At 36.2% G+C, this 17,900-nt stretch overlaps 1 protein-coding gene across 1 annotated transcript in view; it reads left to right on the top strand.

Annotated features, from left to right (window-relative positions):
* COMMD1 (copper metabolism domain containing 1) overlaps nt 1–14,364 on the top strand; it is an 86,660-nt gene extending 72,296 nt beyond the window's left edge. The window contains exon 3 of the mRNA XM_087949478.1: nt 13,982–14,364. Within this exon, the coding sequence (XP_087805604.1) occupies nt 13,982–14,089 (108 nt within the window). The 3' untranslated portion in view covers nt 14,090–14,364. The remainder of the gene's footprint in view (nt 1–13,981) is intronic.
* Nucleotides 14,365–17,900: the final 3,536 nt, after the last annotated feature.

Here is a 17,900-nt window from a genome sequence, read left to right as displayed (position 1 = left end):
AAAGGGGAGTAGTACGTCAAATACTTTAGCTTTGAATATTCTACCTTTATATGCTGCCAACAGGCTTGCTTCCTTTGTAGATGTGTCAATTAATGGCTTTTTTTGTATTCATATATATATATTTAGATGTCTTCCTTCTTATACAAAATACGTAATCATGCTGTTTGGCTGTAAAAACATGGAAAGCTATGGCCCTTTTCAGACAAGGAAAACTCTATATTAAATCAAACGCCTGTTTATGGCATATCTTGATAGAAAACTGGGTAACAGAGGAAAGAAGGGCCAGCCATTGGTGAGGGCAAGCAGTTTTCCTCCTTAGAATAACTACCCTTGCTGACTATGACTTGGTTTTATGTTCTGTATCTTCTTCTGCATAGTGCAACAACCCCCATCCCATACATATGTGTTCAAATCTCACGCAAAGAAATTTTTTTCCTGGAAGATTTTGGTGTGTTTGTTATTATTTTGGCTGTTTCTGTGTAATCAGAAAGGAGGTCTCAAGTGTCAAACTATTTTTTCAGAGCATAATTTACAAAAGGCTTTCAACTTAGTTACTAAGAGTAGTAAAATTATAGTACTATGGAAGAAACCTATTCAGTATCTAGATATAGAAAATAAAAATAACTGATGACAGAGTGAAGAATTTGAGGAACCTTTTCAAGGCAAGAGGAGAAAATGTTTCAACCTCAGCATGCAAATAAAAGTAGATTAAAGGGAGGAAAGGCATTCAGCAGTCATAGCTTTTGTAATCTCTCTCTTTTTTTGCAAAGATTTTGGAACTATCCAGCAAGATTTTTCTTACAATTATGAAATTGGTGTTTAATGGTGGGATGTGTAAAATTAGGTGCTGCTTGTTGCAGACTTGAGAAAAATAACAGGAAGAATAATGTCAATGATATTGATTAGCAATGTGGGGTTTTTTTATATGACACAAGGAAACAGTGGACAACTTCATGTAAAGTATAATAGTTTTTCCTATGCCACAGGATGTCATGAAGGGGGGTAATTGCCTTATGATTCATCATTTACTTAAAATGCACTGTGCAAGTATTCATTCAACTCTAATAGGGCAACTATTATGCCTAATATACATCATCTAGCTTACTAGTTATCTGTCATAATAACCAGTTCCTTAGCACCTTACACATTAGAAAATGTCAGAGAAGTATTAAATCATGTGTTAATATAGCTTTTTATTATATATGGTTACTGTTATTCTTTCTAGCCCAATGGACTATGGGTAAGCAACCGAATTTGATATGGCAAGAAATTCAGCAAAAGAAAGTTCAAGTTGAAATAGCTTCTATCTGGCTACAGGTTGCAAAATCGAAAAAAAGTGCATCTCTACAGGAGAGTCAGTTAGGCAGCTGGTCAATTTCTGCCTGCCCTTTCTAAGTCCTTCTTCCTCCTGATCACAATATTCAGGCATTGTTATTTTTAAGGAGTTAGAAAGAATTACAGACCTCGTGCTTTCTGTACCTTGTTTATAAACTTACTTTGGGAATGTTCCATAGAATTTAACAATATGTTTCTCTACAGTATTTGTCTTCATATTGTGCTCATTTTAGCATAGTCTCTGTCCCATTCTTTGTGGTTAAATTTGTATACTATTTGTTATATTAGCCTTCCCAAATTTTCTTAAATATGCTACTCCCAATTGACATGATGATTGGAGGACATTAGATTGAAGAAAATTATATTCAGTTATACTATAAATCAAGTAATCCAAATTCTTTAGTTCATTGACCGCCCCCACCATCATGAAGTTTAAGTTATTCACCAGCCTCCAAACATGTATTATATGAAAGTATATAATAAATGCTACTTTAAATAATATTACAAATAATGATACAAAAATGTTTTGAAGACACCAAAATAGCAATAGAACAGTAGAAGAACTTAAGATAACCACAATTGCAAATACAAAATAAAAACTTGACTTGAACTACAGAAATGATAACTTAGAAGAAGTAATAACAAGGGAGCCAATATAAGCCAGCACTGAAACAACCTATGAAGTGACCCTCCAACAATACCAACAATAGTATTGCAGAATTACCAGTACAGACAAAGGCTGCCGTATTGAAAGTAGTAACTTTGTAACACTAGCACCTATAATGAAGGATGTGACTAAGGTACTTGCAAGGATTACAGTAATATCTATTAAACCAAAGGTGTCAAACTCAATTTCATTGAGGGCTGTGGTTGACATTGGGGACATGGCCAACTGGGTGGGTGTGACCAGCTGGGTGGCCGTGGCCAGCTTGACGCCATCCCCAAACTGCTGGCATGTTTCCTCTTCTCATTGGGTAGACTGGGCTGAAGCCATGCTGGCCTGATGTTTCCTCTTTGCATTGTATAGACCAGGCCAAAGCAACGTGGATAGACTATGCCAAAAAGACGTGGGTAAACCGGGCTGAAGCAACGTGAGCCAGCCCCTTACATTTTCCAGGATAGGCCCGACTATATCACAGGCTGGATCTGGCCTGCAGGCCTTGAATTTGATACCCCCATATTAAACAGAACAATCTGCTTCCCTAGAATATAGCCCTAGTGGTTACAGAAGAATGGATTATCAAAATTTAAAAATGAAAGCAAAATCATACTCAATTCCACAAAGGAGGGTCAAGCTGGAAGCCAAGAGAAAGGAATTAAAATCAGATGCAAGTTAGAATAGTTATAGAAAAAATAACAAAGCAGTGATAGACAGAATTGGTGGTTGAAGATGCTTGTCAAACATTAGGGGAGGCATCTTCCAAAATGCCTCATCACCCTTATTATTTGTCATTGCTCTGATCCAGTGGTGGTTGTCAGTTTTTTTTTAGTACCGGTTCTGTGGGCATGGCTTGGTGGGTGTGGTGTGGCTTGGTGGGCGTGGCAGGGGAAGGATATTGTAAAATCTCCATTTCCACCCCACTCCAAAGGAAGGATATACTGCAAAATCTCCATTCCCTCCCCACCCCACTAACCTGCTTTCCAGCTCCGTTCTTCTGTGCAGGGCAACAAAAGAAGACCCAGCCGATCAGCTAGGACTCGGGAGGCAGAGAATAGATGGGGGCAGGACCAGTCAGAGGTGGTATTTACCTGTTCTCTGAACTACTCAAAATTTCTGCTACCAGTTCTCCAGAACCTGGGAGAACTGACTGAATATGACCTCTGCTCTGATCCCACTTTCAGTGATTTTGAAGAAAACAAATATTGGTTACCAAAAACTCACATCTGCTTTATATGAATGATGTGAAACTTTATGGAAGATCAGAAATCAAAATTCAACCATTGACAAATATAATAATTTTTAATGTAGATATAGCAATGGATTTTGGCCTAAAAATGTGCCACGGGAGCAATAAATAGGGGTAAAATCAAGAACAGTAATGGGATTGAAATGCCGAATGGCCAAACTATCAGGAGCAATCAGGATGGGCATTTTACATTTGGAAAAAAAAAACACCACAAGATTTGATTAGCAAAGAATACAACCAAACAGTGAGAAAAATGCTAAAAACAAAATAAAATGGTGGAAACAGCATCAAAGCCATCCATACCTGTAATATGATACCCTGCTGGAATTATTAGACTCAAGCGGAAGTGGACAGTTTGGACCAAAAAACAACAAAGCTAACAGCTGTTCTCTATGTATTTACATACCTGTAATGATATGGATAGCTTAAACGTGGCCCACAGAAGTCAAACAAACTTGTCAAAGAAGAAAAACATGTTTTGGATGCTTACTGCACATAAAAGCCAAGAACAAGTTAGAAAATCTGCACATTGCCAAAGGTTCCATAATCAGTTACAAAAGGCCACGCTGCTTGGATCTGCACATATTCTATGCCAATACATTACAACATCCAAGATTTTTTTTTAGAAGAAATGGATTTGTATGATTGCAGACACCAGTTAAAGAACTAGCAGCTGTAATTTCACATTGTTGTGTATGTTATAATAATAATGTTAAACAGACAAGTGTCTGCCACACGGTACCCCACCCAGACTTGATAATTGTTGATAAGACATAAGAGTGAGGATAGTGGACCTTACAATACCTGGGATACAGCAGAATAAAAAAGAAAGAAATGGAGTAAAATTGCAAAATATAAAGTCCTGCAAATAGAAATAGAATGACTGTGGCAAACAAAAGCAAAGATAGTACTAACGATAATACATGTAGTCCTCAATTTACAACCATTTGTTTAGCAACTGTTCAAAGTTAAAACACCACTGGAAAAAAGTCATAAAATATGCTGCAACTCACTTAGCAACCGCCTTGCTTAGCAATACAAATTCTGATCTTAATTTTGGTTGTAAATTGAGAACTACCTGTAGGTGCCTTGAGTGCTGTTCCAAAACATCTGGAGTATCACCTGAACAACATTGCCATTGACACTATAACTATCAATCAATTGCAACAGGCAGCTTTACTTGGAATAGCTGACATCTTGCAACAATAAATTTAATATTAAACAAATCTGCCTATCTCTGGTCCTTGAGAAGGACTCAATAGGTGCACAAAGATGCCAAATCCAGACTAAACATCTGTCTAACTGTGTGACCGAGCATAATAATAAAGGCAACTCAAGGCAACGCTGTCACTGGTGGTTCAAGCCCAGGTAACATTCTCTTGCAGCTAACAACTTACCTTCAGGACTAGGGACTGGTGTAGAGCTCTACAGAGACCCCCAAAAGATTAATTGATACAATTGAGCATCATTTATCAACCACTTATTGACCCCCAGACATTTACTGTTGGGGATTGATAGTGATCACTTTGGGGGACCACCTTGCTATATATTATAATCACTTCCTAATAAAACTAAACATCTATAACAATCTTAAAAGCAGCCATCATGTGGTAAATGCTAAATATTTTTAAATCATTTTAAGCATTAAATAGAGTTTGAAATTATTTGAAAAGAAGGAAACCTGACATTTCAGTTGTTTTCATGTGAGATTTATATCAGCAAGAATAGTGTCTTCTTCCTGTTAGGCCTTATAGTCCCAGTCCCTTGCTTGGTGGGAAGGACATTTCAGAAAGGGATTGGATCACATTTCATTGACATGTTTCCCGTCTTTTGTGCCAAAAACATTTAGTAGGTCCTTCAAGGAGATGAGAAAGAGGACAATAGAGCCTTTGAACAGCTGCTCAAATTATGTTATAAGAATCAGGCCCTCTAAGCCAAAGTAAACATGTGATCAGTAAAACATTGTTGCAATTTATCTCAGTTATTTTGAGAAGTTAGCTTTGAAAATGACCCTGCTCAGAAAGCCCTCAAGAATTAACCTGTTAGGTTTACACACATATTTTATCAAAATGCCTAGTTGAGTTGCTACCATGTGTTTAAATCAGGGGTGTCAAACTCGTGGCGTCACGTGATGTATTGGGACTTTTCCCCCTTAGCTAAACCGGGCAGGGACGCAGCCAGCATATGATGCATTTGACTCGCAGGCCATGAATAAGACACCCCTGGTTTAACTCTACCATACAGTCTTGGTACTACAGATATAAACAAGGGTAGACTTAAATATATGAGTAGTTCATATTTTATCTGAAATAAGCACAAATATAACCTTGGCACTCTGAAACCAAAAGAACAGACTAGGCAGCCCTAAAAAAAGGGGGCCAGACTGCCGTGTTTTTACTCCCTAAAGAACTGATCTAGTGTACTGACATTGGCTATTACCCGACTTTGGCATAGGTTCCCTCCCCAACACTTCTCGAAGTTATTTAGGTATACCCCCCCTCTTCCCTCCCCCCCCCCCCCTTCTACTTCTAAAAAAAATTTTTTTTTTTTTTTCCTCCCCTTTCCCCCCCCCCCCCCCCCCCCCCCCCCCCCCCCCCCCCCCCCCCCCCCCCCCCCCCCCCCCCCCCCCCCCCCCCCCCCCCCCCCCCCCCCCCCCCCCCCCCCCCCCCCCCCCCCCCCCCCCCTAAGGTTTATTAGCAAGTGTTTCAGAGGAGCCCCAAATGCATATGTATTTATCTTTTCCCAAATTCCATCTTTTGTGGTAAGTCTCTGTTTACCAGAAAAATAAATGACATATTCAGAAGTTGCTTTAAATTTCATGAGTTTTCCATGTCATCATTAGTAAGTCTGTGAAATTTTAAACTGAGTACTTTAACAGTTTTTATTTGTTCTGAAATATTTATCTTTAAAATAAACTAAGCCAAATCAATTATGAATGAACAGTATCCTAGGAACTCTAAGAACTTTTCACAGTTATTATGACAAAGCACCTTTTAATCATGTAGAGAAACGTGACATGGAAGATCAAAATGTAAAACTATTAATTTTAAATATGTATTTGTTGTTTTTCATATCCAAATCTTTATAAAGTAATGAATACATAAAGTAGAAATAGCATAATGTTTAAATGTAGGTAGCAAACTAAATATGTGCATCATTAGTTCTTACAGTATAAGAAAAAAAAATCCTTTATGAGTAATAGTAATAACTAGAAGCCCCATAGATAGAAATACAAATTGTGTTTATTTTGGTATTAGAGGCTGCAGTGGCAAATCTGAAAAAGAGCGGGAATACAGCCCTTTTGTAGAGATTTATGCAAATCAAAGTATATATATAATCCAGGAGGCTAAAAGTAGTTTAATGAGGGATTGGAGAGACAATTGTTTTATTAATACAGAGAAGATATGGTAGAATAACAATTAATGTGGGGTCCTTAGTGCTCTCTGAGCATGCTTGTTTTCTTGCAGACTTTTCATTACCCAAACTCGATAACATCATCAATGCTGTGAGTGCTGACGATGTTACCTAGTTTGGGTAATGAAACATCTGCAAGAAAACAAGCATGCTCAGAGCACCAAGGATCCCTCATGTCGAACCTGAGCTACCAATATTCTCCTTTATTGGTAACAGTTAATGTCTTACTTTTTCCCCATGATCTCCCTTACCCTTGTTTCTCACAACCTTCCTCACTTCCAAGGATCCCTTCTCGTTATCACCTTTCCTTCTAAACATCATTATGGCTATCCTGGCAATGTTATTGCTTCTTTTAATGAGTCAGGAAAGGTGATGGGAGGTTATGATCTGCTTAGCCTACCTAATGCTGTTTTCTCTAAACAATTCACACAAGGAACTACCCATCAGTCACAATTTGTTTGTCCAAGGCCAAACACCATGAAGAAATACACAATGTGCTGACCTAAAGAGGTGAAGCAGAGGTTGACAGGAAAAGGAAGGTGCTTAAGAGACACGTAAGGGAAAAATGTATAGGTGTTACAAGGTGCAAGGGTGAACATGCAAAGGATATAGTAGCTTGGGCCCCAATGGGTCCTACGAGGAGTCACCAATGCCTTCTCCCACAACTCTGTTGCATCTTAGTGCAACTTTTGAAAAACTGACAGCTGTGTGCTGCTACCAACCACTTTACTCCAGAGAGAATTCTCTGCCCCATAGTTCAACAGAAAGAATCTTTATTTTAGATATCAAGGTCAAAGGCTTAGAAGAAAGTAGAAAAGAAAAGGTAAAGAAGAGATGACCTATTGCTTTCTAAAGAATCTGCTCCCAATGAGATTCCAGTCCAGTTGCTGCTGGTTGAAATGTTTACTTTTCTCTTCCTTTCAGCCAACCTCAAAGCAAGGGGGGGACAACCAAACCACAAAGACAAAATAGAGATTTTCCTCTCCTCTTGCAAAAGCATACCTACCAGGAGAAACCGGCTCTCCTGAATGCCTTCTCAGCATTCATTTTCCTGGCCTTCCATTTACTTGAACTGACAAGTCAGCTACTTTCCTTTAGCTCATTTAGTATCTCAAAGTATTCCTCTTCAAATGGAAATTTCCCTTCATTCATTACAATATAAAGCTTATTTGACGGCTTTTATTGACAAGCTATTCCTGTGCAGTTATGTTTTTTCATTGTTAGGGCAGAAAAACTGCTGTTAACTGAGAGTTATTCAGGGACACAACCAAACTCTTATTATTTTTGCTGTTAATTTCCATTATGTGTGTATCTGATACTTTGCACGTACTATATGGAGCGAAGTCCAAAAAAAAAGGTTAACTTGTTTTGAGAGCTGCTAAAGAACAGTTTTTCCCCGAAAGCCATCACTCTGCTAAATAAATAATTCCCTCAACACTGTTCAACTATTTACAAAGTGTACACTACTATTACTGTTAATCTTCTCACCACTCCTTATCACCCATCCCCTCCCACTTTACTGTTTCCTAGTATGATTTGATTGTTGATTGTACCCTATGACTATCATTAAGTGTTGTACATTATGATCCTTGATTCTTAATGAATGTACCTTTTCTTTATGTATACTGAGAGTATTTACACCAAGACAAATTCCTTGTGTGTCCAATCACACTTGGCCAATAAAGTATTCTATTCTATTCTATAAAATAATCCTTCTTTGGTTTGTGTGATAAAAATGGATTGAAAAAATAGAACTTAATATTATAAAAGCAATGAAATTAAATCAGCTGCACTATACCAGATGGAAAGTATTCCTTGGGTTTGCTCCAATCTTTTCTGCTTAATTTCCAATGACATCTATTTCATTAAAAAGAATTAAAGAAAAAAATACTATTGTCTCACTTTATAATATGGCACAAAAAATGATACTGCCTTTCAGATTGTATACCCTGAAGCAAATACATGTAGACCAAATATATTTGGCATATTAAGTATATATTTTCATTTTTCCATCAATGAAAATGAATTGTTGAAATAAGCATTACTTTAGATATTTCAAATGTCACAATATTTGTGCCAAATTACAGACACAAACTATCACAGATAGGTAGATTGACAGAAAGAAAAAGCTGCTGCCAAAAATACAGGCAATTGGGCAAATAGAATCACTGCAGTGCTTTCCCATATTTTCTTATTTGACAATCATATTTGGACTTAGTGATTACACATTATGTAGACGTTTAAGATAGTAACCAACTTTCAGGTATCTTTGTGTCTTGTAAAGGCAATGGGTTGTTGTGGATGCAATATTATTTTTAAAGAAATTAATGCATACTAATCTCTCTTGCTTGAGATTTCATATGAAAGAATCAGTCTGGGTTATTGATGATTCTGGTTTGTCTTCATTAGTCTATCACTTAAGATAAAGCAAGGATAATAAATTGTCAGAAAGCATCTACAACAATTCATTTAGACTTACAACAATTCATTTAGTGGTTGTTTGAAGTTACAATGGCACTCAGTAACCTAATGACCATTTTTCACACTTACGACTGTTGCAGCATCCCCATGGTTCAGTATGTGACCAGTTCGGCCAAACCAGTAGTAAAAAAAAGCCTCCTGACAATCAGCCGAGAGGAGAAAGAAGAGAAAAGTACAGGATCGCCCACCCCACCCCACCCGTCCTTGCACTTTTCTCTTCTCAGCTGATTGCACTGCAGGCCTCAGCTGGTGTGCAGAAAGCTGCACGGGCACGTTAGGAGCCCGGGCACGTGATCACCGAACCAGTAGTGGAACAGGCAGGATCCCACTGCTGCCAATGGTTGCGTAGTCAGAATTTGGACACTTGTCAACTGGCTCATATTTATGGTGGTTGCAGTGTCCCAGAGTCATGTGCTCACCTTTTGCAACCTTCTGACAAGCAAAGTCAATAGGAAAGCCAGATTCATTGAATTGTGGCAAGAAAAATGGGGCAAAACTTACTTAGCAAGTGTCTCGCTTAATAACAGAAACTACAGGCTCAATTGTGGTTATATATCAGAGATTACTTGCATATCCTTTATTTCTTGTATTTATTACAAAGGGGGTGATACTGTATCATTTTTAATAGTTATGTATTTGTTTTTGACATCCATGTGGATTTAAAGCCATAGCTTATCAATTCTAGGCAAGCCTATAGGGTGAAAAAAAATCTTAGCTAAACAGCAACTAGTTACCTAAAGCCCTATTTAAATAGCTGGATATTTTTTTTTACACCTAAGGGAAGGCAACCTATTTTCCAAAATGTAGAACACTACCTTTTTTTTTTTTCAGATTTGTCATAGGACATAATCAGAAAGACCCCTGCAATTAAAGCTGAAATACATAACACTTTTATAGAGAAGACAGAGAAAAGTCCACTTGTCTTAGATTTGTACCACTACAAGATATATTTCAGCTGCTATCAACAAAAGCATTTATATCAACAGGACTTCTTTCTGAAGCCCTATGTATACCAATATCATGTCTGCAGATCCTCTTTCATGTGTCTCATTGCCTACCGTCCTAAACAATTGTTTGCCTAAGGTTTATAAATACTCGCATTACAAGATGATACAATGCAGTCCTAAACACTACCACTTAATTGCATCATTAAAAGAATCAAATTAGGAGTGTTACCTTTCAGGCTTCTTGTAATACAACCTCTACTTTGTGCTATTAAATTCTAGAGCTACTGAGTATATGGATTTCAAATAACAGAACTTGAGCGTTATTTTCTTTAGCATTAATATGAAAATATCACACATGACCATATTGAAACTCAGCAGCTGACTTCCCCCGGGCTACTAATTCCAGATGCAGTATTTTCCAGATACCAGCTGTACTGCTGCCAGATCTCAGAACCCACAGATCACATGATGACTTTGCATTTCTCACCATTGGGAGGAAAGCTAGTAACCAGTTCAGAGAAGCTTAGGAAACCAAAGAAAATAGAGGTTTGGAACAGAATGCAGGTGGATTTTGTCACTGGCATACCAAAGTACTGAAAATTATTTTAGCTACATTGCAGCCTTTTGGATTTCTAGTAACAAAAAACATAATAAGATCAAGCAAAATAAATATCATCTAGGATTGGTATTACGTGTTAAAACATGCCCTACCTTAGTTGCTATTTTATCAACATTAGTAAGAACATTTTGGAAATGAGAAATGATCTACAAAGAAAGGATGCAATGAAAGTTATTTCACACTTTATCTGTTAAATGTGAAGCTGGGCCTCTTACAAAGTGGAGGATTGTGTAGGATTGGAGCATTAAGGGATAGAGAAGTACCAGTCCTTAAAATAGGATTAACCAAAGGATGTCTTTGTTCTTTTTGAGAACTGTTAAACGTCATTGGAAAAATATGGGAGTGTAAGAAACTTGGCAAGAAAGTTCCATTTTGAAGGTTTTGATAAGAAACATACCTGACTCTGCTGAAGCAGATAGGGCTTATCAATATAGTATACTAAAAAAACTAGTAAATGAAGAATTCCATTGGCATTATGCATTTTTTAACTCGGTAGACAACTAAGAAACACCATCTCAGGTTTCATCTGTTCTGAACCTAGAGCAACCACAGAGTATAGAACACACATTTTTTCCTTAAAGCCAATTATAGCCTATGGGACAGTGATAAGTCTTCATTCTACTGAAACTCAACCTTACATCAGTGACTACTTAACAGGAGAAGTGTCACAAATTTGATACTGTAAGGTATTTTTCTTTGCACACGTAGGAATACACACACACACACACACACACACACACACGATCTGCTTATAGATACACCTTGTTTAATGACCGACCTATTTAATCACCATTCGAATTTATGACACCACTGAAAAAGTACCTTTACAATGGGTCCACACATTCACAACCATCATCCCAGTCATATGATTGGCATTCAGGTGCTTCACAATTGGTGTGTGTTTATCACCATTGCAGCATCTTATGGTCACATGATTGCTATTTGTGAACTTCATACCTGGATTCCAACAAGCAGAGTCAATGGAGAAGTAGGTTACGGTTGTGTAATGTCTCACTTAACCAACCTCAAGTGATTCTTTCAACAACCGCAGCAAAAATGACTTAAGTCCATCACCATCACATTTTGCTTAGTGATCAAATTGCTTGATGTGTGTGTTTGCCCAGAGTTAAATCCTAAGCCTTTTCCATCTGCTCCTTCCAGTAGAAGGACTTTACATCACTTGTTTCCCAAAATTGAGATTGCAACCCCCTCATTTGATCTTACACAATAGTTCTACCTGGCCTGAGCAGCTCATTTCAGTCTTTACAAGAAGCAGGAAAATCACCAAACTACCCATCACCACTACCCATCAGTTCCATCCATACACTTAATACCCCTGACAAAAAGGTTATTTACTACTTCCTCCTTCCCTCTTTTATTCTTTCCACCTAGGCAGCTAATAGGGGCAATAGCAAGAGTGTTTTCCACTCTCATAGCATCTTACAAACTGCAGATTGATCTGTCAGCACAGTATCCAGCATGAATGCAGATGTACAGTATGTGTGTATATATGTATTTAATTTGTATGCTGCTTGATTCCCAGTGGCTCTGATGGCATTCTTCTGTAACATTGCCTCCTTTTATTTTCCAGCAGAACTCATATGTCTTTTATACTTCTTGCTAGTTATGTAGCATCCTAAGCCTGTAAGAAAGTAAAGGAAGAAATTACAACTGTTGTTTTGCTGTCCACCATGCAGCTTTCAAAAGCATTCTCTGTCTCTAATAAATAAAGCTTGAATTGTTTCAGCTATTTTCCCTGACTTTAAAAGGGATAAAGAGATAGAGGTGAATCCATCCAGCTTCCTCATCTAGCTCACTTCAGGGATTCTCATGCAAGGCCTCACTGTCATGAACCCTATAAACAAGAATTCATGTTTGCTACTGCACATCTTGCAGTATAAATCATTGCGCTATAAATCATTGTTTTTTTAATAATGGGCTTTTGAATAAGCCTTAGCCAGATTCACACAATACATTAATCTATAAATCATTGTTTACAAGTCGCAACAATTGGGTTCATGAAGCATGCTCCACTGAAACCAAACAACCATATTATTTAAGGAAGATGCTCATTATGATTGAGTCAACATGTTTGGTTTGTGTGTGATTTATAAAGGATTTGGGGTTTTTTTGTTGACTAAAGAAAAGCAGCCCAGGGTTTTGTTGTTTTTGTCTCTTTGTTAAATTTTGACTATACATTATATATTATACAAGTCCATCCAGAGAAATTTATACATTTCTATGATCAGACACAATATTTGTATCGTTTAGATTTGATGCACAAATAGCTTGTTCTTGCCTTTCTACACATTTTGTTTTGAATGGGCCAGGATACTAGCACATTCTTTGTTCACTTATTTAGAAAATTTATACAGCTGCCCATCTTATGTATATAACTCCGGAGGTGAACAATATACGCACAAAAAAGAATTTTGGAAAAAAAACTCCAAACCCATTAAAATAGTACTATTCAAAGAAAAACAAATAATCAACTACCGGTACATAATAGTTCTATAAAACGCACAAATGTATTTATCTCTCTTAGTAAGAATAAGAAATAAATATTGGGCAATATAAAGATCAATTGTTTCTTCCACATATTATTCAAACCATCACAAAACGTATTCTGAAATAATTTGCAAGCTTTCTGGTTTGACTTTTGACTGTTCTACTAGCACTTGATTGATAGCAAATTTATCTAGGCTGACTAAAGTAAAATTATACTAATAGAGAACACTTTCCCTAAAAGAAATCTTGGAAGTTGTCAAGCTATACAATTTATATTCAAGAGGAGAATGTTGGGATGTTTACTGGACTTCGATAACATTTTCAAAAACAAAAATTATGTTTAGGAGGCCTGGCTAAGAATGGCAACGTAACAAGGAGTTTAAGGCAAATATGCAAGCATTTTTATCAGTAGATTCTTATGAGAAGCATTCCTGAATGTGGAAAGTATAAAAAATAAGGACATTCTGTTCTCAGAATGCAAGATACTCAAGAGGCTGCTTGGCAGAGCACGTGATGCACCAAGTTGTACCATTTAGTTGAGAAACCAGGTGCTGCAACTTCAGGAAGTCTATAAAAGTGTAATTGTGTGTATATTACTCTAATGTCCATAAAAGCGAGATGGACAGCAAACAGATTTAATAATAAAACAAAAGCATGCAAAATATGATTTTAGGCAGGGAACGTCATTAATTGAATAGAGCGTTGAGTTCATTTTCACGTTAAAAAGTTACTGTATCTAAACCTATTGTCTTTCTTCCTTTTTATTGTAGGAATCTGAGCTTTTGACCATGGAATTTGATGAGACTGAATTGAATGAAATGTTGAAGAAACTTTCAGAGATTGAAGACAGCATTATTTCTCTGACCCAAGCACCCTGACTTTTCAGTTAAAACAGTGTTTGATTTCATACACTGTATGCATAAGGTTGGCCTTAGTTACACGTGTACATTATCCTGGACATCATGCTGTTCTTTCAGCAGTATTTGAAAACTTATAAATATGGGATCAAAGAAGAAGAAAAAATATAACTGAGGCATTCAGACTGATGTACATATTAAAACAAAAGAACATCGCTGGATTCATTGAAAAAAAATACTGCTCCAGAAAAATGTAGAATTTGTATAATAAAAGAGCAAATATATTCACCTTTCCATTATTGACATCACTGTGTGATTTATTTATCCAGCCACTGAAAAACAATTTGTAGCAATGGCTGCTGTATATTTGTAGAACCAGGAGAGGGAATTCCATTTAAAAAAATTGTCTTTCTTATTTGCTTCATATTTTCATCAGTTCAGAAAGTGTTGTTACTTGAAGAAAATGAAACAGTAGTGTATTTTAGTTTCATCTTCTCTTTCTGGGACCTTGTGGGAAATTGTAGATTCCATGTTAGAAATAATTCTTTAGTTATTAACTAATATTTAGTTATTAACTATTCTGTTGCATTAGGGTGCAATACATCTTCCATCTCTGTAGCACAAAACCTAGCTATAGACACTATAACAAAAGGTGGTCATTTAAAAAAAGCTATATAGCATTCATTTGCAATAGAAAGTAAATACTGTATGTATTCACAAGCATTTTCAGCATTAACTGTTTCATTATCTCAGCAGTATGGTATTGAATACTTCAGAATTTATTGAAAATGTAGAGTATATGGACAAAACATTAAAAAGAAATGGGTATCAAATCTAGAATGTCTTAATGCTTCCAATCTAAATTCTTTTATGCCAAACCACCTTCTCTTCCACTTAGTTTTCTTGTGCTACTCAGCTTGGTCCTCTGAAAAACAGATCTTATTTTTAAATGTTGCCTTAGAAACTAGCCTTGAAATGTTTCTTCCAGAAAATGTGCTTTCCACTCGACGATACAGCTATTGAGTTTTTTTAATATCTTGTCTACCAGACTATCTGTACAATACACAGTAACTCCTTTTATACCAAGCAGTCATATTCCTATGTGGTGATTTATACCATAGTGTACTATACTATGGTAGATATCATAGTATCTACCCTGATATTATGCAATATAAACTAATGACTTCTCAAGTGAGCCTTCTCAGTTATCTTTGTGCATATCTGAATAAAATCTGCAATAGCTCTTTTTAGAAAATCAGTATCTATGCAGGTACAAACAAAATAATTTGCAGAAGTTGATCTATTACTGTCTATTTCTGTCTTTTGGTATTCTCAAATCCTATAAACACTCATCAAGCTCATTAACATTAGAGAAATAAACACTTAAAGAACTGTGTATTGCATGTATTTACCATACACATATATTCTCATGACATTATTAAATGGCTTATTGACTATTTGTAGAAATCCAAACATAAAATAACTTTACACTTTAAACTGCCCTTCTTCAGCTTGGTGTCCTCCAAAGACCTTCAGATTACAAGCCTCAGAATTTCCAACCAGTTACAAATTACAACCCCAAGGGCAGGTAGTTCGAGAAAGTTCTTTCAAAGCATAATATTTAGCCTCTGTTTAAAATAGTTACATTGTTTACATAGGTGTTATTTTAATTTGGTTTCATATAGAGTTGTATTAAGTAATTATTAATTCTGATTTGTGTGGTTACTGATGAGCATGGATACAAAATGAAAGTTTTCTCTATATTGTTTATGAGGCAAGAGATTCGCTTTTTTTTGTTTATCTGAATCTTGGAAATTAAAACCTCATTGCATTCTTCATCTGTTATTTTTAAAATATGTTGTCTTTTCCAATACTGATATCACTGTGTGGTTTATTCATCCAGTCACTAAACCTCATTTTCCTACATTACTTCCAGTTTTCTACATTACTTTCCAACATTACTTCCAGTTATTTCCTACAGTACTTCCTACTTTCCTGCATTACTTCTAGACTGTTAGTGGGTCCTGATCCTATCAGCCATAACAGTGCCTCTAAAACAACTTTATCTTGAGCTATTCTGTAACTGTTTAATTTTTTTTAATTTTCTGAATATTTTCAGATAAAAGCAGGGAGGGAGGGAGGAAGAAATTATCCAACCAAGACCTCAAATTTAGCCTATAATAATAGTCATTATTATATATTGAAATACCAGTTATTTTTGAAATCCTATCTGCAGATAATTTTTGGTCTATTTTTGATTTTTGTTTTATTTTTTAATTCTATGAAGTCTTTGTTTTCTCTGCTTCTAAAGGCAGAATCATGTCTATCTTGTGTTCTGTATAATCATGCAAGTATATTTAAAAGCTTCAAAACATTTATCAGTCTTCTACATTTTAAAAAACCTATTTTTAATTTGTTAAGATACAGTTCCTGAAGTTCACACTAGTATTTTTCCTGAACATCTTTTTTCCTCTACTTCCTGGAATTTTATATGGGTTGTATATTCTAAATATTTAGAAAGAGTAGCTTAGTTTAGCAGTGGAGAGTTATGGTTATTCACATAGAAAGCCTTTTAAGGAGATAACTTAACATGGCAATAGCAAGATTCTGGGTAAACTCTGTCCTTTTCCAGCAGCCAGTCTGGAACTGCATTTCCTCCATCATATTATAGTGAAGAAAGGTATCATGAATGTTTGTAATTTTGAAAAGAATAAATAGATGGGTGGAAGAGACTTTGAAAATAAATACAGGCAGTTGTATAAATAGAAAGCACAGTATAGCTATAGACAGACAGACAGCATCTAAAGAAGAGAAATAAATTAGAAACTACATTTCAGCTCCATGCTACACTTGTGAACTTCTGGGTGCACCTGGCTGGCTTAGCAATTATCTTAAATGCAGTATTTGCTTAAAGGAAAGTACCTTGCTATGATTTAATTGGGCATTCTGTGTAGAGTGATCCATACTTAAAGTTTCTGGATGCTATTGAAAGAAATTGAACTACCCCATAATCATTCTGTTTGGTTCATATAAATTCCTATAATAAGGGCCATGCCAGTTTCTGGATTTCCTGCTACTTCCAAGGAAGCAAAAATCTTCCAAGAAAGCAAATATATTTTCCAATGCTGCTTGAGGAAGTTTGGTATATGTTGTATATGTTGTAAATTCTTGACTGAATGCCTGAAAACACACATACACACACACAAATTTCCCATGATGTGGGAACTTTACTGGTATGCCATGTTTATTTCTTCCCATATTGAGTTTGGAGGATGTCTCTTCCCCATCACTCCTTGGATTTCATGCAATCTAGTCTTCTATAAGAATTAGATCCTGGTTTTTAGACATTTGTGATGTCACTTGGCTATTACTCCTAGTCTTACCAGAAGATGTAAGTATGTAAAATGTAGGAAGGTAAGAGATACACTATTTAGGCAACAAGTTTGGCTGTGTGACATTACTGTAGAATACACCCCCTTGATAAATATGCACAGAAAGTCAGCTGGCTGTGATAGAATAAGGAGTGATATCTGGATACAGACTGGCAAGCCAGATAGGGAAATCAGGAGATTTGTAGCTGCTCGCGTAGCTAAAATAACCCACATTTTTGTATTATCCCTGCATAATCTGATGATTATCCATATTAAAAATGGAAAATATTTTTCCAGTCTATGTTCCAGTAAGTGACATGCAACTTAATCATTAATTCATGTTTCAGTTTAATATCTTTCTTTGAAATGTTCATTAAAATAAGAGATTTGTAAGCAACAAGATATGCCTCAATTTAGGATCTTCTAAGTGAATTTTCCACCAACTTCCATCATTTTCACCA

The sequence above is a fragment of the Notechis scutatus genome, chromosome 1 (genome assembly GCF_049901735.1).
Source record: "Notechis scutatus isolate UNSWTSFEM ecotype Mainland chromosome 1, rNotScu1.2, whole genome shotgun sequence".
NCBI classification, from domain to species: domain Eukaryota; kingdom Metazoa; phylum Chordata; class Lepidosauria; order Squamata; family Elapidae; genus Notechis; species Notechis scutatus.
The sequence above is the reverse complement of the archived record's forward strand: the minus strand, read 5'-3'. Positions and strand labels throughout refer to the sequence as shown.